General features: G+C 41.4%; 1 protein-coding gene across 9 annotated transcripts in view; it reads left to right on the top strand.

Moving 5' to 3' along the window:
• CEP112 (centrosomal protein 112) overlaps window positions 1-22,901 on the top strand; it is a 470,205-nt gene extending 447,304 nt beyond the window's left edge. For 6 of the 9 annotated variants that reach the window (XM_049859721.1, XM_049859720.1, XM_049859713.1 and 3 more), the window contains 3 exons: window positions 17,751-17,852; window positions 20,969-21,033; window positions 22,521-22,901. In XM_049859721.1, coding sequence (XP_049715678.1) covers window positions 17,751-17,852; window positions 20,969-21,033; window positions 22,521-22,524 — 171 coding nt within the window. In that variant the 3' untranslated portion in view covers window positions 22,525-22,901. Of the gene's footprint in view, window positions 1-15,090; window positions 16,597-17,750; window positions 17,853-19,083; window positions 20,946-20,968; window positions 21,034-22,520 lie in introns of those variants that run through there. The other 3 variants (XM_049859722.1, XM_049859716.1, XM_049859719.1) reach the window with 3 other exon arrangements.
• Window positions 22,902-23,310: the final 409 nt, after the last annotated feature.

Below are 23,310 nucleotides of genomic sequence, written 5' to 3' on the forward strand. Positions count from 1 at the left end.
GAAAAATAAAAATTGGCCCTGTCACCAACTTGTAGTTTCTTGAAATAGGTGACTCCCCTAAGAAGAGTCCATACAGGAGCATCACAGGCATTAGGCCCGCCGGAGGGCAGGAGTGGCTGCTGCCCAGGACACTTTTCTGGGCAGTGTGAGACACTGGAAATAGTAACCACTAGGCTTCAGTGGAGTCTATGATGGATGTAGTATTGTGTATTTTGTTTTTCATGATTCTGCAAGTTAAGTTCATCTTAAACATACAAATATTGCAAACTGATCTGAGTCATGCTTCTGTTTCTGTCTAACCAAATGTGAGAAATTTAAAATACACCTGTAAATGGGTTTTTGAATGGGTACCCTAAAAGTAGTGAGCACCCTAAAATACTGTGTTACTGCTCATTTTTCGCCTGAGACTCCTCTCAACATTTTTTTGTGTGAGAGTAGGAATATTTTTAAAACTAGTATCCTAATACAATGTAGAGGTACAAGAAGAGGGAATATAGGATTTTGTTCCTTTTTTCCTCGTGTATCTTAGTAGGTCCACAGTTTTAGTCAATCCTTTACAGATATCAACTCAGAAAATGTCACCTCAGCCCCCACCCCCTGCCCTGAAGTTGTGAGTTCTCTCTGTAATTCATTGGGCTCCTACATTTGGTTCTTTGGACATTTTCCCAAGCTTGTTCGACCATTAGCCTTCTGGACTTCTGGGTTTAAGTACTGTCAGATCAGATTTAAATCATGTGTTAAGGCTTGGTGGGCCCATCATTGTCCTCAATTTAAGAAGCATTATAGAGGTCATGACATTGCTACAAAGAAGGTGGCACTAATCCCTCACTTTATAAAAAGGAACGCTGTGGTATGCATTACACCAAAGGCACCAACCCCGCCAGCAGCAGAACCCAGAGAGCCAACCATGTGCTCATTTCCTCCGTTCTCGCGACGTCCTTCCAGAGATGGGTAGTACAAAACCAGATGTAAACTATTTTTCAAATACTCCTCTGACTTAGCATCAAGTTTCCCTGAGACCAGATGCCATTGTTTAAATAATATCCTGAAGGATCCAAAAAGCAGAAATTACTCATCGTGTTTCATTCATATAAAATCTGAAATAAAGCGGAAAAAGTACAAAGAAACCAAAGTGCCTTGAATATGCCTTGCCAGGCTAGAATAATTTGAATGTATATATGTATATGTGTGTATATATATATATACATATATATATACACACACACACATAGCTTCACTTATGAAAGCTCAGAAGTGAAGTGCTCCTTTTCTTTAATTATCAGTTGAACTTCCCCATTATTTGTTACTGCTCTTTAGTGGAAAACAAAGACAAACCATTACAATTTGTCTTGCAGAGGAGATTGGTTGTTTTTAGGAGATTGAGCAACACTTGCTTTAAAGTGGCTCTTTCCTTTAATCACTTCCATTTACTTATTTTATTGATTTATACCTTGTTCTCCACAACTATTACTTTGATCTGTATCTGTTAAGACACACAGCAAATAACTAAACCCCTTGTCTTTATATGAACATAATTTTCTGTGGCACTCCCTAGGTATACCAAACCTTCTCCAACCACAGGTGCCATCGGTTCCTAAGTTACACCAGGGCCGGTCATTGGCAGGTCATCAGCAAAACTGGCTGCTAGATGTCCAAGTGATAGGGATAGAGGTGGTGTAAGAAAAAAAAATAAATAAAGCCCCCACAAAATGTAATAGCAGAGGCCAGTAAAAGGTTGGCCAGCAATGGAGAAGGTCTACTGAGGTTAAATAGCATGAATTTGTAGTTGATCCTATCAGAATCATTGTGTGTGTGAGTTTTGTTGCTGTTGTTTACATTTTGCAGCTGCGTAAGGTAGCCTAGGGATGAAAAAAGCAGAAGGCAGGGAGTACCCAGAACTGGAGTTTGGCCCAGAGGACCGTGCAGAAAATCAAACAATGTAAGATTTTAGTGCATAGGATCCAGGTTAAGTAAGCAAGAGAGAACGTAAAGAACCAACTCATTAACTTGGAAACTAGGGAGGCCGATATTGTTTCTCCCCCAGCCATCCCCATTTTTGACCTGACTCACGCTTCGCCCCTCACCTGGAGTGCTCAAGGCTGCCTACTTTGGGGAGCGCAGCACAAGTCTCCCCTCCTCCCTCAGGCCTTCCCAGACAGTTCCATCCCACAAAAAGCTTGTCTTTTCCCCAAGTTTCTATTATACTCAGTTTCTCATAGTTGGAGGTATGATGTTTTAGGGCTAATCTTGTTTCTCAATAAAATTATAAACTCTTTGAGGACAAGGTTTAATAATTCTTTGTATTCCCCACAAGGCATAAACTAACTGTTGTTGTGAGTTGCCATCTAGATGACTCCGACTCATGACAACCCCATGTATTCAGAGTAGAACTGCTCCGTATGGTTTTCAAGGCTGCAACCTTTTGGAAGCTGATTGCCAGGCCTGTCTTCCGAGGCATCTCTGGTGGTTTTGAACCACCAACCTTTGAGCTAGTAGTTGAGCACTTAACCATTTGAGCCACTCAGGGACTTATAGACTAACTAGTACTGGTAAACTATTAGGGATTCAGCAAATGCTTGTGACTTCATTAGAAGAGGTCAAGAGGGAAATGCTGGCGTAAAATGGATGTGTCCAGTTCTCTGCATGCTATGGGCTGGGCGTCCATAAGGCAGCTCCACCAATCCTAGCGGTTTCCCGCCTACCTCCCACCAATCTCTGCCATCCCGTTGGCTTGGAATAGTTTAAGTGAAGAAGTAAAGGGTTCTCTAGAAATCCAAGATAGTAATTTAAAAACCTCTGGGCCTGAGACAAGGAGCCCTGGTGGTGCCGTGGTTAAATGCTTGGCTGCTAACTGGAAGGTCGGGGGTTCAGACCTCCCAGCACCGTCACGGGAGAGAGATGTGGCAGCCTACTGCTGTAAAGATTTCAGCCTTGGAACTCGGTGGGGCAGTTCTGCTTTGCCCTGGAGGGTTGCTGTGAGTTGGAATCTACTTGATGGCAGTGTGTTTGGTTTTGGTTTTGGTTTTGGTTGCTGTGGGGGTCTTTTTGGGGGGCCTAGCCACTCTTCCGTAAACCAGTTGCCATCGAGTCACCTCCAACTCACAGCGACCCCACACGGGCGGAGGAGAATTGTGCGCCCCAGGATTTTTGATGGCTGATTTTATCGCCTGGCCTTTCTCCTGAGGTGCCTCTGGGTGAACTCCAACCTCCGACCTTTCTGTTAGCAGTTGAGCACATTACCTGTGAGCATCACGTAGGACTCCCACTCCTCCACACCTGGCACCTGGTTTTTAGTATGTCTATCCTGGCCACCTCCTTCCTCTGAGACTTCTCACTACTAGCACGTGGGATAGAGAAAATACAGGGCACTGCATCATGTGTGCACTAAATAAAAAACCTCAGATGGACCTTCTGAAAGTTTCCATTCCATCAAATATTTACTTTGCCTTATAGGACATTTAAGGAGCCCTGGTGGCACAGTGGTTAAAGCGCTCAGCTTTTAACCAAAAGATCGGCAGTTCCAACCCACCAGCTGCTCCGTGGGAGAAAGATGTGGCAGTCTGCTTCTGGAACGATTACAGCCTTGAAAACCCTATGGGGCAGTTCTGTTCTGCCCTGTAGGGTCACTATGTGTCAGAATTGGCTCGAAAGCAGTGAGTTTGGTTTGGTTTTGGGTAGGACATTTAAAGTGTATATTATTCTAAGTTCTCAATCCAACAACCGTTATATTCCCAAGGTCACTGGATGTGTCAGAGACCACATACAGGTGCTTGGGCTCACCTATCTTACTATTAAAAATCTTCCTAAGGCCAGGAGGAGGCAAGATTAATGAAGCTTAACAAAGTGAGGGAGAAAAGAAAGATTTTCTCAAAGCCAGAAAACAAAGTTAGCATAATGCAAGATAAAATAGCATTCTTATCCCCCAAATCTTAGACTTTCTGCTGCCAACATCAGTTTTAAATACAAGTGCAAGATAAAGAGAGGGAATGAAATTGCCATAGAGTCCTAAGGTACCAACACTGGGATTTGAGCAACACAGAAAGATCTTCCTGATAGCAGTCTCCTGTGGCTGGAAATGAAGCAAAGCAAACCCTCCAGAATTCTATCTAATAAAAGATTCCCTTCCTGTTTGTTTTCAAATAAATGAGGTAGTCGGAATTTTTACCATAATCTGCTTTTTTTTTGTGAGCCAGTGAACATGAAGAATGGCCTTAGCCATAGTATCAACACACAATATTTTGGATATTGTTTTCTGATTTTAAACAGTGCGTTTTCTCTGCCGTTAAAATAAAGAAAAAAGTAGCCCCTGTGCGTATCACACAGCCCTTCAGCCGCCAGGGGCTGTTTAGAGCTCTTTGTCTTTGTCTTTTTTACTCTCTACTATGAATTCTTCTCAGGCATCATCATAATCTGTTCCTAGATTTCAGTACATTTTTAATATTAAAGAAATCCCTTCGACTGAAAGAAAAAAATCATCTTGCTCTTTATTTGACCTTTGTTGGTTTGATGTGTTTTTGAAAAGATCTGGGTCACAGTTTTATAAAGAAATGCACCAAGATGCGCCTGGAGGTGCACACCGGTGGAAAAAAAAAAAAAGATTAGAAGACGAAGCCTCTTGCTGAACCTAACACAGTCATTGCTCTCCCTGCACGGTTTCTTAAGGCTGCCTGAGTTCGTTTGAGTCGGGAAGGACATACATATCTTTCTGAAAGACACTGTTCATAACAGGAATTTTACTTTCAGGTATGTGTCTGTGGTCCAAATCAAGTTATATGTTCATGACCACCTTACTTGATTTGTAAAAATGCAAACCCCAGTGGCTCATAAAAGGTTGAAAGTGAACCACTCACTGACCGCCGTTTCCCCATCTCACCCAGAGCAGGTGTAGTGCTTAAGTGAGCCCAGATGCATGTGGTTGGGCGTGTTCTGCTGTATGCAAACTCAAGCCTAGAGAAGAACCAAAAACCAAACCCAGTGCCATTGAGTCGATTCCGACTCATAGCGACCCTATAGGACAGAGTAGAACGGCCCCATAGAGTTTCCAAAGAGAGCCTGGCGGATTTGAACTGCCAACCCTTGGATTAGCAGCCATAGCACTTAACCACTACACCACCAGGGTTTCTGCCTAGAGAAGAGGTTGGTAAGAAATGCATTTACGTTAGCAAAAATAATCCACGTAATGTTTTCAGAACTTCAAATAAATAACAACTTACTTTTAAAATAGCATTGATCTCCAGTAAAACACAGAACCGACTCTCAGGGAACCCACAGTCTAGCAGAGAAAAGCAGTATGTAAATAAATAATAATATTATGTGATAAATGACATAAAGGCAGAGACTTTGGGGTTAGGAAGACCTAGGCATGGGTCCTAGCTCTGCTACTAGTTAGCTGTGTGACTGTGGATAAGATATTAACTTCTCTAAACCTGTTTCTTCACGTGTAGATTAGCCATAAAATTATCTACCATGTAAAAAAAAAAAAAAAAATTTGAAGGTTAAAATGAAGTGATACATGCAGAAGGGTGCAGTATGGTGCCCAGGACATAGTAAACCCTCAGTAAATGGTAGTCATTGATGGTGGAGACGATAGTGTGCATCATCATGGCAGTAATAACTGCTAAGTACACAGAAGACACCCAGGCATCTTAGAGAATGATTAGTTCCACCAGAAGACTGAGGGAAGGTGCTAAGAGAGAGCTGTACCTTCTGCTGCTAGAAGGCATCTCAGGGGCACAGAGCAGTATGTGTCAAGGCATGAGGCACAAAATGATACAGGGCTGTTGGGAGGAATGCCAGCACAAAGTCCTAGAAAGTTAGGCTAAGATCACACGAGAAGGTTCTTAGATGATCCGTGCAAGGAGTTGGTCTTTATAAGTAAAAGAAATCATTGAAGTTTTTTAATATGGAGGATTGGAAATGGAATGATCAGATCTGCATTTTAAGCAGCAGTGTACAGAGTCAATCAAAGAAGAAAAATATACACACAGGCTTACTTGTGCTTACTTAACTAATCTGTAGTGCACAATTTCACACAGGTTTCACCAAATGTGGTGTGAAGCTGTGCACTACAGATTTGTAGGTAAGCACAGGTAAGCCCATGTATACCTTGTCTATTGGGTAATCCATCCCTGCAGCTATGTTAGGATGTTTCTCTCCGTGTTATAAAAGTCATAATATATTAGTCTCCAGTTAGAAACCTTGAGTTTTCCATTGTCTTTAGAATAAAGCCCAGACCCCTTGGTATGACCATCAAAGCCCTGACCATATAGTCCCCACCTGTCTTTCAACCCCTGCCCAGCCCACCACCACTTGATAGTCCTAAGCATGCCACACCTGTTCACACCCCTGACTTCCTGCTCTTCCCTCAGCTAGCAATTTCTTTTCCCTTTCATCCATCTGGAAAGTTCCCACTCATATCCACATCCAAATCAAATAGCATCGCCTCTGTACAGATTTGCATATCCCACTTTAAAATAAGCCCTCGTGCTCCCTGCCTTGGCCTGTTATATTCAACCGTATATTTAATTTAGCTCCTTTTTTATGTCTCATGTAAGAAGTGTAAGTTTCTCAAGGCCAAGACCCATTTCATACTCACTTTGCTACTCAGCACAGAGCTGTGCACAGAGTAACCACTGGTACAGGTTGACTGGACGCAGATCCTGACCACAGACTTTCAGAAACCTTAAGCGAGGTCTTTTGGCAACTTCACATTCCCTAACTTTTAATTCCATGAGAATTCCTTTTGTCTGTGCTGTGTGGAGGTGAACAACTCGTGAATTTAGTCAGTGATTGTTTACAATGGTGTTTTGAAAGTTTCTGCTGTGAGGTTGTGGGGTCTCTGTTCTCATTATTTGGGAAGTAGGGGGATTCATGCACAAAACCCTCATTAGTGTTAATTGGAACTGCTTAAGTAAATCCCCAGGGCCCCGTCGGGACAATAACCACCTTTGTCTTCCTATTTTGTGTTTTGTATAGAATGCCATATCTGGCAAGGCATGCCTTCTCAAACATAAGGAGATAATTGGTACTTTGAGGGGGAGATTTAACTTATTTATAATTGTCAAGAGTTTAAATATGCAGAAGGAAAGGAGGAGCAGTCTTAGCTTGCCTCTTGAAAAATGCCCTTGAACTGGGTCAAAAATCTCTGACCAAATCAGGTATTTTGAATTAAATTTTTAACGGAAGGTTGGACATGGGCACTTCTGTTGTAATTTTTGCTTTAAACTAGGAAACAATGTATTTTTCAGTCAATTCCATCTTCAACTCCCTTTTTGCAGTGCTGTTCACCAAAATCTCTTATGACTAATATGCTGATGTCGATGTCTAGTTCATATATGGTGATGGTATGCGAGACAAATGATAGAATGGTCCTTTCTTCTTCCTCATTTTCCTTGAGCCCTCAGCAACATCTGGCACCTAATTGCCTGCCTCCCTTTGTGAAACCCAAGCCTGAGCTCCCCACCTTCACCCCACCTCTCTGTCCGTTCCTGTTCTTTCCCTGGCCCCTCTTCTTGCCCCTGTCTCCAGAATGTTGGCGCCCCTCATGGATGAGTCTTTGCTCCTCGGCAATTCCTATTCTCCCCTTCGCCATTCAGAGAGATAGTCCAGTCCTGAGGTTTCGGCTTCCTCTCGGGTCCATGACACTTAGGTCTCCAGTCCTGGCTTTTCTCACAAGCTCCACTCCATATTTCCTCCTGAATGTCTGACTAGCATCTCAAACTCATACAAACCCAAACTTAGTATGTCTCCCACCCACACCCAGACCAGCCCCCTCTGCCCACTGCCTTGACAGTAACCTCACACTTCTTCAGACAAATGGCTAAAGGGGTAAATCCTCATTTCACTCGTCTCTCTCCTTTATTCTACAGCTTCTATTGTATGACCTTCCCATAGCCACCATCTGAGAACGAGAGCTCTTTACCTCTCCTAGATCACCCCAGGCACTCCTGGCTATCCCCCTGGATCCCAGATTAGCCCACCTTCTCCACGTCCTCAGTCATAAGTGGACACACTATGAGCTTGGATGTCATGTTTCAATCCTGGTTGTAGCCATTACTCTCTGTGAGTCTATTTCCTCATCTATTAAATGGATATGATAATATCTATCTCCCAAGTTTTATGTAAGGATCTTCACAATATGTGAAAGATTGTATGTGAGTTACTTAATATAGTGTCCATTATATATCAGGTATTCATGTTAGTTTCTCTTCACTTTCCCTGTTTTTTACTATATTAAAGCTAAAGTTGTTGGCGTGACTTTTACCGCCTTCCATAATTTCAAGGTCCCACCTACGTATTCGGCCATAATTTTCTTCACTTATTTACTCATTAAAACAATATTTAGTGAGCATTTACTGTGTGCCCAGTGCTGCAACTTTACTTTGATGTACAAAGAGTAAATATCAGAGGGACTCCAAATCCTCCATTAGCCTAACTGAATATCAACATTTTTCCATAAGTCCTCTGGGTCTTTTTTTAACAAAGTCTATCAAAAATCTCGGAAGTATTTTTTTTTTTTCTTTCCCTTGGTGGGGTTTTGGTTCTCCACTGATGGAAACTAACTTTTCAGGAAGTCTAACCCCACCCAAAAAGGAGTCAAAATCAACTCAAGAGCAATGGGTTTTGTGTTTTGGGTTTTCTTTCTGAGCAGAAGGCCAGGCACTGTAAGCAGAACAAAAATCACCCTGTCCCTCCCACAGTTTTTATTTTCTCCAAACCTTTTCAGAGATGTACCTTGAGAAGTGGAGAGATTGTGTCCCTCTGATTTGTATAAACTTGACCCTCAAAGTGTCCATGTTCTTTAACCTGTATCTCCCCAGACTTTCCCAAGCACCCTTCCTCACTCCATGCCTCTAAAATTGTTGTATTGATCATGATCCTTTAAAACCTGAATTAGCATGTACAGCCAAACACCTCATGGGATTTGATTCCTTGGTATGGAGGTTTAGGGTTATGGTTTCATGAAACATCTCAGTTAATTGGCCTAATATTGTATTTAGTGCTTCTGTTTTATCTCCTAGTTTGTTGCAGAGTCGCTGGGGTCTTAAATGCTTGCAAACAGCCATCTAAGGAGCAATTGCTTTCTATTTGCCTGGAGCAACAGAGAAAGAAGGGGAGTTAGGAATAGGAGGAGGAAATGGAATGTGTGACTAATTGCCTCCATGAACAGTGGCCTCCTTTGCCATGAGACCAGAAGAACTAGGTGGTGCCCAGTGACCATACAGAACTTTTGATCAAAGATTCTTCTATATAAGAATCTTTGATCAAGAGGGGGAAAATGTACAATAGAATTTCAAATTCCTGTGGACTCCAGACTTTCTGGAGCCATGGAGGCTGGACAAACCTGCAAAACTATTGCCTAGATAATCCTTAAAACTTAAACTAAAAAATACTGCCTGAAATCTCCTTCAAACCAAAGAGTAGTTTAGCTTAAGTAGTAGAGAATGTCTTCCTTGAGCATTATGCTCTTTTAAGAACTGTCTATATGGGATCAAACTGACAACAGTAACTCAAAAGATAAGATAGGAAGCTTAGGGGTAATGAGTTTATGTTAATAAGGGAGGAACAGTTCAGAAAAAGAGAGTGAGAATGGTTGCACCACTTGAAGAATGTAATCAATGCCACTAAATTGAACATGTAGAAATTGTGTATTTGGTGTATATTCACAACACCAACCAAAAGAATTAAAAAAAAAAAAAAAACCCTGCATTAGCCTTTCTTTGAAGGAAGGGTGTGTCATCATATATATCAACCTAAGTAAAGAAAAATACTAAGAATGATATTATTAGGAAGAAAAAACATTAGAAGTAGATACCAAAAATAGATCCTCTAGAGGGAAAGAGCTGGCATTTAATTTCAGAAGAAAAAGAAGCATGAGTCACTTAATATTGCAATTCTATAAAAAGTCTGATAGTGAGTAAAGGGGAAGAAACGTAGAGGAGGGAGCAGGGCGTGGATGAAACAGACTCCCCTCCTTCTGGTGAATCACTGGGATCCCCTTTGATCTCAGCAGCCCTGTAGGCCCTGGTGTTTGCCTGCAACTTTCTCAGCTTTGAAGCTGGTCTACTTATTAATAGTCCCTGTTCTGATTAAGAACTTCAATACCATGATGACAGAATCCGCTCCTTGTATTTAGGGAAAGGTTTTTGTGATTAGTTTATTCTAGACATTCTGAAGATCTTGTCATCTTAGGACAAAGGCTGATTTAACACAGTTGTGTGCTCTGAGGTTTTGTCATTCATTCACTCAGCAAATATTTATTGGAAACCATATGCTGGGCTTCATGCTAAATGCTGGGGGTGCAGCAGTGAGACTAACCCAGTCTCAACCTTGTGGAGCTTACAGTCTAGTGCAGGGGTCAGCCAACTTTTTCTGTAAAGGACCAGACAGCAAATGTATCTTTGTGGGCCATGTGGTCTATGTAGTGGTCTATGTAGCAACTACTCAACTCTGCTGCTGTCAAGCAAAAGCAGCCATAGACAGTGTGTAAACAAATCATCACAGCTGTGTTCCAATAAAACTTTATTTATAGAAAGAGGCAGTGGGCCAGATTTGGTCCTTAGTCTTAAGTTTGCTAACTCCTGGTTTAATGGATGCAACATACATAAATGCAAGTTTTTCATATTCTACATTGTTTTGGTTAGGTCTCTTTTGGTCAAAAGTGACAGAAAAGTCAAACCAGACTGAAAATCTAAGGACAGGGCTAACTTCGGGTACAGCCCAATAAAGGCATCAGTTTCTCTCTCTCCATTTCTGAGCTCTGCTTCCTCTGAATTGGCTTTACTCTCAGTCCAGATGTTACTCTGTGGCAGAAGGATGGTGGTGACAACTCCAGGAATGACATCCCCCCCCCCCGCCCCCAGGTGAAGTCCAGTCAGTTAAAGAGAATCTGAGTCTTTGTCTCTTGGTGACTCCGGTTAGCTGAATTTGAGTCATGTACCCAGGCCCTTAACAATCAAGGCACAGGGAATGTGATGCAATGATTAACTTAGACCCCTGCCCCATTCTCCGCCCCCGACCCTTGGGTGGACTCAGGTGAGGGGGAAGACTGGTGAATGAACGTTGGAGGGAAAAACTACAATTGTCTACTATGTAAATCTTGGGAAATTCTGAGTACCTCCTAAGGCCACATTTTTTTTAATAGGAGGTCTTTAATATGGTTTCAGCATTTTCATCTCCATCAGGAAATGAAACATGCAGCTTATGTGCAAAATATTATCCAAAATTTTCATGTATTTTTAATGTTCATCACAACATCAGTCTTCTCATTAAAGATAAGTCTAATTCATGAACACATTTGGGCAACTAATAGGTAATTTCCTGGCCTTTAACTACCTTACTTGTTTCCCAACTTTCCTATGTGTGTTAATCTTTGTGAGTAGACCTATCAGACCCTTGGTTTCCTTTTTGTGTCAGGGAATCTTTTGAACTGCTTGGAGCTGGCTTTAGAACATCCAGACCTAATTAAAGTGCTATGTTTGTACCATTCGCTTCATTATGATGCCACCATTTCCTCCAAGAACCGAATAAAACTGCTCCTTCTTCCTGAAAATACAACCTTTTCCAGAAACTGGTATATGCTACCCTTCAGACCATAGAAGTCTGCAGCTGCTTCAGCCCCTCCAACGTCCTAGGAAGCCCCAGCCAGTGAGAAAGCAGGCTCTCGCTCCCTTGTGACAGAAACTGGTCCCTATGAACAGAGAAGGGAGGACTCTTCTTGAGCTGCATACTCAGTTTGAAAGGACTGTTAGAATAAAGAGCTGTAAAATAAAATCATATTGAAGAAAGAGGAAAACGAGTATTTCAAAGGTTGTTAAGAAAATTGTGGGTATTTTTCCATTTTCACTTTATATTTTAGAATCAAAGCACACCAGCTCTGCTGCAGAGCACCTTTCTTAAAATGGATCACTCTGGGCAGTTGCTGTGGCAACACATAATACCTTAACCCCAATAAAAACGAAATTTCCTACAAGAATGTGGTACTTTTTTTTTCTCAGCTGCACTAGAGCATTTGTGTTTGCGCCATCTTTTACTATGGCTTTCATTCTGGTTTTTCAAACCACGTCGGAATTCAGCATCAGACGTGGAAGTTCTATGTACTCACTCCCCTAAAGAGCCCATGCAGGATCTTACTGCTACACATAGGCCCACCCCTCAGAAATGCCTTCCACATTTCTGTTTGTGTTACGTCCACTCACTCCCAGCAAATCTGGCTTCCTGGGCCCCACTCCTGTGTGCTTTTTACTTGTGCTTCACTACCCTTCAGAGGCCCAGTGTCTTTTTGATCCTCTCTGTTGTTGTTGTGTGCCATCAAGTCAATTTTGCCTCATGGTGACCCCAGGACAAAGTAGAACTGCCCCATAGGGTTTTCTAGGCTGTAATCTTTATGGGAGCAGATCACCAGGTCTTTTCTCCTGCAGAGCCACTGATGGGTTCGAACCACCAACCTTTCTGTTAGCATCTGAGCTCTTTAGCCACTGTGCCACCAAACCCCCCTTGCAGTGCCCACCACATCATTCACCACCACCCGACCCCAGAGTATATACCATGCCCCAAGGCTACCTCTCCTTCTTTCCCCACTTCTCCCACCCCCCTCAATCTACCTAAAATCAAACTCAAGTTACTTTATGGCGTTCAGCTAAGCCAGGTGCTAGAAGGATGGGATTCTGAGTAAACTCTTCCACAACGAGCAGAAGCTGCTGCTAAGTTTCCTTAACTCTGCCATATATTTCTGATTGGTAGATGTCCAGGCAGGGTGGGGAGGTAGTTAACACGTTATCTAATAGGTTTACAGAGGACCTGCTACCAACAAATAGAAGTGCACATTCTTTTAAGGCATGCTTGAATATTTTCAAAATTTGATTACCTACTAGGTCACAAAAGATGCCTCAACAGTTTCAGAGACGCTATAGCGATCAACTGTGTTATCTGTCAACTAGCAAATAAATTAGAATTCAGCAGTCATATGCCGCTTCATTATAGTTAAAAATCACAAATGTTTAGAACTAAATGACAATGCAAATATTATAGATCAAAGTTGGTACCTGCAGATAAATTAATACTTAGTAGTTTTTTTAGTAAATTTAGAACCTTAAACACAGTTACTAAAAAAATAAGAATAATTAAAAATAAAAACATTGGTGATGGTAGTACAACGTGATTGATGTCATCGATCTCACTGAATTGAATACATAAAAAATGTTGAATTGGTAAGGATTATGTTATCTATATTTTTACAATAATAAAAATATTTTTAATTAAAAAATAAATGAGTTAACTTTCACTTCAAGAAGATTTAAAACAAAGTAGACCTAAAGTAGGAAGGGAATAGGAAAGACTTTTGAAATAGAAAACAGTATGAAGGCAAAACCAAAAACTACTTCATTGAAAAGGCCTAATAAGAGAGAGAAAAATCTATCAAGTCTGATCAGGAAAAAAAAAAAAAAAAGAATGGCACAAATAAACAATATTAGATACAAAAAGAAGCATATAAATAAGGTAAAGGTTTAAGAAGTATAAAATTACACACACTAAAAACAATCTTCTGCTAATAGATTTTAAAATGTTAATTAAATGAACAATTTACTAGAAAAAGATAAATTACCAAATATGTCTCAGTTATGAACAGAAAACTTAATAACCATTCATGAAATTGAATTAATAATCAAATATATCACTCCATCCTCAAAGGTATGCCAGACCCCGACAATTTTGTGGGTTTATTTTCAAGCCTTCAAGGAGTAGAAAATCCATATCTTATATAAACTCTTGCAAGAAAAATAGAAGAGAGAATGTTTCCCACCTCATTCTACATGGCTGTTATACTCTTGACAGTAAAACCAGATATGGGCAATATAAGAAAATAAAATTATAGGCACAATTCACAAATAAGGAAGCCTAATGATGTTGGCCCACTCCAACTCATTGAGGGAAATTCCAAAAGAAAGTGGGTCCGAGGGGATCTGTGATTCTAAAGTATTAGTTCCTCAGGTGGGTTGGAATAGGGCGCAAATTTTCCTAGAAAATCTCGTCTCCGGGTAGAAGTCAGCACCCACGCATTCTACATTCGTGCTCACTAGGCCAGGAACTGGGATAAGCACTGGAGATACAGTTGAAGACAAGCCAGTTGCCTCACAGTCTAGTGGAAGAGACAGATGTTAATCAAGAAACCTCACAAATAAATGCATTGTGCTGAATCCTATGAAATTGCCATTTTAAGGTCAAAACAATAATTTAAGATCGGCAATATCATGGGGTTCCACCTAATATAACTCCAGGCTGCATTATGTGCTCTGATAGGAGGCACACGGTGTGGTGGAGTATGTAACAGAGGAACCTGACCAAGGACGTCTGTGGCACGGAAACATTGGTAGTCAGTGCTCAGCACAGCAGTGCAGATGCCTGGCAGCTGAAGGTCCGCCCTGAGTTAGGAATGGGTTAGCTGGAAACTGAAAGATGCATAGGCCTTAACCCGGCACAGGAATTGCCAGGGGGCGGTGGAGGGGGGAAGGGCATTATTGGGAAGGTATTTCAGTACCTGCAAAGCCCCTGCTGGGAGAGAAAGCTTGGGGCATTTGGTGAATGAATTTAAAGGTGTTGTCTGGTGTTTGAAAGCAAGGGGAAATTCTTGACAGGTAGCTAGGGGCTGGACTCTGCAGGACCTTGTTGGCCACATAAAGGATTTGGGTTTTGATTTTAAAGGTTAAGCAAAAAAAAAAAGTTTGATTTGAAAAACAAAACCAACATACCAGTGTTGCAGGGCAAGATGAGGGTATTTTGGATCAAAAAGGCTAGTGGCAATGGAGAGATTTGGAGACATATTTAGGACAGTAGCAGAATTCTTGTTCCTTTTTTTTTTTTTTTTTTTTGGCCCCTGCTGAACTGATCCCAAAGTGCTTGGTTGGACTTTGTGAATTAATATTGTCGTTGTTGTGTGCTGTCAAGTTGATTCCGACTCAGCAACGCCATGTGATAGAGCAGAACTGCCCCACAGGAAGGAGCCGATTCCCCAGTAAGGAAAGATACACGTGGGCTTACTTGCTAATCTATGGTGCTTACCTTGCTTATTGGGATTTCCGTTCCTGCCCATAGGGTTTCCCAGGCTGCAATCTTTACGGGAGAAGATTGCCAGATCTTTTTCCACAGAGCCACAGGAGAAAGGCAGGTATTCTGTGGCCATGGAGCAGAACACAGCTATCTACCTAGTCCTCCACCACCACCTTGGCGGAAGCCTTCACTTTGGTCACATTGTATCTTAGCTATCTAGTGCTGCTATGACAGAAATACCACAAGTGGATGGCTTTAACAAACAGAAATGTATTCTGTCACAGTTTAGGAGGATAGAAGTCTGAATTCAAGGGCACCAGCTCCAGGGGAAGGCTTGCTCTCTCTGTCAGCTCTGGTCCTGTCATCAGCCTTCCCTGTTCTAGAGCTTCTCAGCACAGGGATCCGAGGTCCAAAGGATGTGCTTTGCTCCTGGCTCTTCTTACTTGGTAGTAATGAGGTCCCGCTTCTCTCTGCTCTATCCTCTCTTTTAAATCTCGAAAGAGATTAACTCAAAATACAGCCTAATCCTGTAGATTAAGTCCTACCTCATTAACATAACTGCTTCTAATCCTGCCTCATTAACATCACAGAGGTTAGGATTTATAACATATAGGATCATCACCAGGAAACCCTCGTGGCATAGTGGTTAAGTGCTACGGCTGCTAACCAAGAGGTCGGCAGTGTGAATCCACCAGGCACTCCTTGGAAACTATGGGGCAGTTCTACTCTATCCTATAGGGTGACTATGAGTTGGAATCGACTCTATGGCAGTGGGTTTTGGTTTTTAGGATCAGTGGGTTTGGGTTTTTAGGATCATCACATCAGATCACAAAATGGTGGACAACCACACAATACTGGGAATCATGGCCTAGCCAAGTTGACACACATTTTTGAGGGACACAATTCAATCCATAACACATGGATACCATTTCCACTCAGTTTACAGGGGTCTTAGTACATTACAAAAGTGTTATTATTTGTCATGGTGTCCTGGAGCTTCCTAATTTACTCTGCTGAAGATGAAGGAACGTGGAAAGAATAGTAACCATGGCGGAGAGAGGGCCGCTTATGTCTATTTGTTGTGCAGTGGTTGAGAAATATAGAAGAGCGTACAGCTATGCACAGTGCTTTTTAAATGCAGTGGCAGTGGAGAGGTGGGATGGAAATGAGCCATAAGAGTTCTAGAAACTCCTTTCCAGAAGTACCCAAGCCAGAACAGCCTTTAACTTTGTGTCAGTTGGAGAGATCATTTTTCATTATTTCCTTTTTGCTTTTAGATGTAAATCAAAAGACCATACCAAAAACAAAACCAAATCCACTGCGTCCAGTCAGTTCCAACTCATAGCTACCCTATAGGACAGAGCAGAACTGCCACATAGGGTTTCCAAGTCTGTAAATCTTTATGGAAGCAGATTGCCGTGCTTTTCTTCTGCAGAGCAGCTGGTGGGTTTGAACCTCCAGCCTTTTGATTAGCCAGTCACTTAACCACTGCACCACCAGGGCTCCTCAAAAAGCTACAGAATAGCTTTAAAAAAATCCTTTGCAAAGAATTAAAAAATTATATTCTAGAACAGTTGGCATGGGATTTTAGTAGATAATGAATTATATTATTAGAACACATTTCTTCCTTAATTCAATTAATTATTTTTTAAAAAGTTGGGACTTACAGGCTAATAATTTGAAATTTTATTCCATAAATCCAGGGACTTGTGTCACTAACTCAGGTGCACACATTTGCATAGTATAGTACCCTATTTCCAGGTGTATCAATGAATCATTTATGAGATACACAGCAATTCAGCTTTAATATTCAGTTAAGCCACCTACAACACATGCAACAGATTTTGAAAATAACTAATCCCATCACATCTCAGATTAGGAAGAAGACTGCATAAACATAGCTGGAGAAAGACACCAAACATACACACTCACACCCATACCCACACTCGTGCACATCTGCATTCCTCTCAGGCACAGCTTTCCAAAGATTTTTCTTCCACTTTCCTCACTAACTTCTACATTTAGCTTCTAGAGACACGAATGGGGTGAGCCATCACCCTTTCCTTTAATAAGCTCAGTGACCATCAGTTAGCTGAGCACAGGCCTGATTATATTCTGAAGGCACCGGGAAACCCATGAGCCAGGAAAGCTCGCTGGGAGTAGGGCACTCTCATCTACCTTTGTTGGGGTTGGGGTTGAGGAGGCTTGGAGACACAGCTGTGCAGATTCTTGTTCATTCTTATCTTCATAATCGTATGGGTTATATCAAACACCCCAGGGTATCTAGCCATTTTGGGGGAGTGCTTTAATCAAACCAAAGACATGCCACGAATTGTCCTCAAATCACAGTTTAGTATGGTCATGGATCACATCCTCATCAGAAGAGGGTTAGCAGAGTGATAGACATCATGAGTGGAAAAGAGAGACTGTGTATTTTACTTATTTCTCAGATACTGGAAATTGTGCTAACAGGACTTTAAAAGAGTGAAGTGTTGTCACAGGGAATCTCTCCTAGAAGCACAAGGCCAGGCTGGGGAACTTTTCAGTTCGTAGCTTTTTTCTTTTATTTCATCTTGATTGATGGGTTTCTGACCACATGTAACAAACTCATCTTTGTGATGAGTAGATATTCTGGAATTTCTTAATTCAAGCAGTCATTTCCATGGTATAAAGGATAAGCTTTCATTTCTTTTTTTCCATTTTAGATAACTTACATACGCCAAGAATATGAAACAAAATTCAAAGGGTTGATGCCAGCTTCTCTAAGACAAGAACTCGAAGACACCATTTCCTCCCTAAAATCTCAGGTAATGACTGGAATCAAAACATTTGCCAAGTATTCAGATGACGTCCGTGTCCCGAAAGGAAACTTGCAAGTACATTTGAGCCTGAGTTGAATGCCAATACAATCAAAACCCCAAAACCAATTGCCGTTGAGTCCATCCCTATCAGTGTGATGTCATAACATAACCTACCACCCAGAATGAATTGTTTCTTCTCGCAGCATTTTTTTTCTCACTAGTTTGAGAGTTCATCGTAGCCATAGTATTACCTTTAAAGCACCTTGAAATTGAAACATTCAGTTATGATAACTTTTATACCATTTACAGTCCACCTTCCAATACAGCCTCACCCTTTTCTTCTTGGTACCAGGCCCAAAATACCACCACATAGCACACTGCTGATTCCTCACTATACTAGAGCGCTGAGAACATGAAAACACAGTTCAGTTAGAAACATTTGACTCTGGTGTATTTTATGTGGTTGTTGACAGTAGCAAGACATTTTAAGTTCCAGGAAGAAATAATGACAAGGTATTCAAACAATTAGATTAAATATTTCTTGATGAAATCTATACTTCTTGGCATAGTTCAGAAAATGGAATGTGAGAAATGAAACTGCTTTAAATTTGGATGCTTATTTTAAAATTCCAATATGCATTTTCTCCATATACGTCAGTATTATTTGAATGTTTTATGTATTTCTGGCCTAAGCTGTTTTTTAACTCAGGCATGAGAAGAAGCCCACTTATTCTCGTGTCTAATATACTTAGAAATTTAAATCATACTTTTTTCTCACAAAGCTTTGCAAGGGAAAGGATTTCTTTACTTCCCATGGCAAGAATAGCACCCAGCACATAGTAGATGCTCAATAAATATATTCACAAAAATAAAATAAATGATCCATTTTGATGGTATTCACATTAATTGTGATAAGTAAGACAAAATGCAGAGCAAAATTTAGCTCTTCCTTTTATATCCCTCTCAATAAAAAGACTCCTATCTGAAAATGAAATGTTATTATATCAAGCCTTATGTTACCATTGTTACCGTAAGAAGCTTTGCCCTGCTGTCCCATGCCAGAAAAAAAAAATAAGCACTGGAGCACGTTAACAAAAAAAGGGTTAAGTCATCTTTGTTTACATGAAAATCTCTCCTCTAGATGTGGTTTACGCATTAACTTTGTAGGAAAGTTTCCAGAGGGTCAACTTTGTACAACCTGGCACCTTTAAGAGAATTTTTTTTTTTTTTTTTTTAGGGGAAGAAAAAAAAAAGAAAAGAAATCTGATATCCACCTGCAGGGCTTCTGTTATCATTCATATCATTTCACTGTAATAAAAGCCACTTCAGCCTCCTAAAACTGGATGTTGACCCAGAAAGAGAGTGCTGCCGGCTGCATGAGGGCCTCAGCGCTGGCAGCTGCACGGAGCAGGCCAGGCCATACAGGGAGCAAATTTAGTTAGAAAGCACAGGTGCCTGTGTTTTTTGAAAATTGCTGGAATTCCTGCTCCAAAGCCTGGTGGGGGAGGGAACTTGGAGCAGTGTAATCCTTGCATCTGTCCAAACTATTAATTGTCCCCTAGGTCATTGGAGCAATTGGATAAAATGAAGACCAGGGTGATATTACAAATAAGCAAACCCAAGGGGACCGCTTTGATAGGCACCCAGTTAGAAGGAGTGTGCTTTCTTCCCTTTTAAGCACATTTTATATTCTGCCAGCTGTACTCTCTTGCATAACTATGTTTCAGGATCAGCCGTTGCCATGGTTTCAGTTCAGCCCTAAGAGGCAAGAGTAAACAATTCCGAAATGATCAAATGCCACTGACTCTTGATTGCATTAAGCTATAGTACGAGTTCTCCAAAAACCGTTTTCATTTGGTTGTGTAAGGTGCTTTTGAATTTATGACTGATATAGGTATAACGGAGCCCTGGTGGTGCAGTGGTTAATAGCTCTGGCTGCTACCAAAAGGTTAGCAGTTCAAGTCCACCAGCTGCTCCTTGGAAACCCTATGGGGCAGTTCTACTCCATCCTATAGGGTTGCTCTGAGTCAGAATCAACTCGATGGCAACAGGTAATGGGTATATGTATCTTTAATATTATAGACATTTACACTTCAAAATAATCAAACCACATTTTAAAGGTCCGATTTAGGAGACTATGCTACGAAACCTAGTTTCTTAGTCATCCCACCCCCACTCCCCCCAAGAGTGGGAACACCTGCTATGAGCGCTGCAGTAGGCAGTTTACATCAGCCATTTCCCATCTTCCTCATAACCTTGGGAGGCAGCTGTCATTAACCCCATTTCACAGATGAGGCATCAAGAGCTTAAGTGACTTCCCTAGAGCCATAAAAACCAAGCCAGAATGGAACCCAGGTTGACCTGACTCCAGACAAAGCTCAGGCTGTTTCCACTACAAAGCATTGTCTCTCCAACCTCAGGAAATCTTCAGGATGGATTGAGGTTTCCAGAAAGCAGTAATTTTCTTTTTCATTTGCTCATTCATTCATTAAACAGCTAATGTATATCCGCTACATGCCCAGCCCTGTAAAAGGCACTGGGGATTCAAAGACGAATAAACATCATCCCTGCCCCAGAAGAGCTTTCAGGTTTGGTGGAGACAGATACAGACAAATCACCACGAGGCAGTGTAGGAGGTGCTGATTAAATAGAGTCCAGGAAGACAGAAGAGGGAGCCACTGCCTCTGCCAGGGGTAGGAGGGGATGAGTAGGTGGGGCAGAGTCGCAGATGGAAGAGGTTTGAAGAGGTTGCATTTGGACTGGATCATGGAAGATGAATGGGAATTAGCTAGCCCAGCTTTCCAGCAGAGGTGTGAAAGACATGGTGTACAGGTGGCAATGGTGGGAAGAGGGTGACAAGAGACAGAGCTGCAAAGATAGGCTGGGGCTAGAGCAAAACAAGTGTGTAACAAGGCATTTGAACTTTATTCTGTAGTCTCTGATGGATTGTTCAGTAGGGATGGGACATGATCAAATGTACAAAACACAACATTGACATTCAACAAATCCTCTGAGTCTTATCTAGGGGATTGTCTGAATTTAAATAAAACCTCTCCATATGATTTGCCAATCTTAACATTTAGACCACCTTTGTCTCTTCTCATACAAAGTGTCTTTTCTAGGTGAACTTTCTGCAGAAGAGAGCATCCATCCTTCAAGAAGAGCTGACCACATACCAAAGCAGAAGGTACAGCTTATGGTCGGGAACACCTTCTGATCCATTTGTGTTGTTTGCCCCCATGAGTCTCCTGGTTTGGAGTTTAAGTCTTTATGAAAATACTTAGACATAATAGCAATTTCGGCTATTAAGTATAAAACAGACTGATTTTCGGTAAATAGCCTGTCTTCGAGAAGGCACCCGCCTCTTTCAGTCCCAGCACTGGTTGGTCAGCTCCATCAGGGCTGAGATGAGAGAATCTCAGGTGAATGGCCAGGCCAGGCCTCCCTGCAGGAGTCACAGTGACAGGTTGTCTGAGGAGACACTGTTTTCCTTTAAGATATTGAGATGATGCACATCTTAATATTAAAAGCCTGTCTCCCAGGAGGTCTGTTCTCTAAACCAGAAGAGATGAATGGCTCAGTTAGGTCGCAGCACTCACAGCAACTTTGCTCCTGTGGTGTCCTTCTCCAGGATGCACAAGACCTTTCTAGTCCAAGGTTCCCAGTGACATCACCAATGTCGATGGTGTTTACCTAGTGCTTGAGAGCAGCCAAGTTGGGTAATTCAGTCACACAACTTCCTTTTAGTGGGTGAAAGACCGAACCAGTTATTGGGCGTTGAACTAAAAGTAAAGAGCTCGTGAATGCTCTCACTTTTCAAAAGATTCCGTTTGCTAGTCGTCGATATGATTTGATCCCTTATGGACATAAAACCCAGAAAACAAAACCCATTGCCATCAAGCCGATTCCGACTCATAGTGAACCTATAGGATGGAGTAGAATTGCCCCATAGGGTTTCCAAGGCTGTAATCTTTATGGAAGCAGACTGTCACATCCTTCTCCCGAAGTGCACTTGGTGGGTTCAAACCACAGACCTTTAGGTTAGCAGATCAATGCTTAACCAATGCACCACCAGGACAAAAATGTTGAAAAATATGCTTTTCAACCTCTACCCAATTCCTGGATATCCAAAAAAAAAAAAAAAAAACCATTGCCGTCAAGTTGATTCCAACTCATAGCAACCTTATAGGACAGAGTAGAACTGTTCCATAGGGTTCCCAAGGCTGTAATCTTTACAGAAGGAGCCCTGGGGTTGCAGTGGTGAAGCACTCAGCTGCTAACTGAAAGGTCAGCGGTTTGAGCCAGTGAACCTCTCTGCGGGAGAAAGATGTGACAGTCTGCTTCCGTAAAGATTTACAGCCTTGGAAACTCGGTAGGGCAGCTCTACTCAGTCCCGTGGAGTCACAATGAGTCAGAATCAACTTGGTGGCAATGGGTTTGGTTTGATTTTGGAATCTTTACAGAAGCAGATCACCACATCATTTTCCCAATAGAGTAAGTAGGTGGTGAGTTCAAACTGCCGACCTTTTGGTTATTAGCCAAGTGCTTTAACCACAGTGCCACCAAGGCTCCTTTTCCAATTCCTGGATACTTGTCCAGAATTGGAACATATTTTTATAACTGGCAGACCTATTAAACCTAGAGGAAGTGATAACTGAGATTTTTGGCTTTCAGGTAACTACACAAGAGATAGCCGTGGATGCAATCGCCGGGGCTGCACTGTGGACGTCTTCCAGCAGGTTTGAAGATTTGGATATTGTAAAGTTAACTGTGAGATCAGTGGCATTTTTTAAGACTTAAAAGTATGTAATGAAGATCATAAAAACATGCATCATTCACACACTAGTGGGGTGGTTTTATTTGTGTCTGCCTAAGTTATTTTTTTTAACATCCCTTTATTTCTGATTTCCATATTTGTGTGCATTGGTGTGTGTGCTGAGTATTGCTTATGTTGGGAAGAGAAGTGATTTCCTATGATCTGCCTTGTTAATGCTTTTGCATAGATTTTTACCAGTTGCGTATGATCAAAAAATCACGCTTGTAGTATCATATCAAAAAATTTTAATGTGTTTACATTGTTTTCATGTTCATATATTATTAAAAAATTATTTTGTACTTATCAATATCATTTCTACTTTTTATTGCACCTCATTTCTTAAAATAAGTGTGACATTTACGTGGTATTTTTCCCTAGAAAATACTGTCAATCTCAAATTGTATTATGGGGAAAAAATACCTATGTCATGTCAAAGATTAAATCCATATTTAGTGCATGGAGCTGGTGTTTAGAATAAAATCACTGGGCCATCTGCTGTCAGTCCAAGTTCTTGTCTTGTTGGTCTCCAGTCAGAGCCTTGGGACTCCAGAGGCAGCATAATATAAGAAATGTATGTAGCAGCTTTGTTTCTTCTTGGTCTCTCCTTTTATGTGGTTATTTTAATTGTAATATCAATGTATACTCTTT

Source organism: Elephas maximus, chromosome 19 (assembly GCF_024166365.1).
Source record: "Elephas maximus indicus isolate mEleMax1 chromosome 19, mEleMax1 primary haplotype, whole genome shotgun sequence".
NCBI lineage: Eukaryota > Metazoa > Chordata > Mammalia > Proboscidea > Elephantidae > Elephas > Elephas maximus.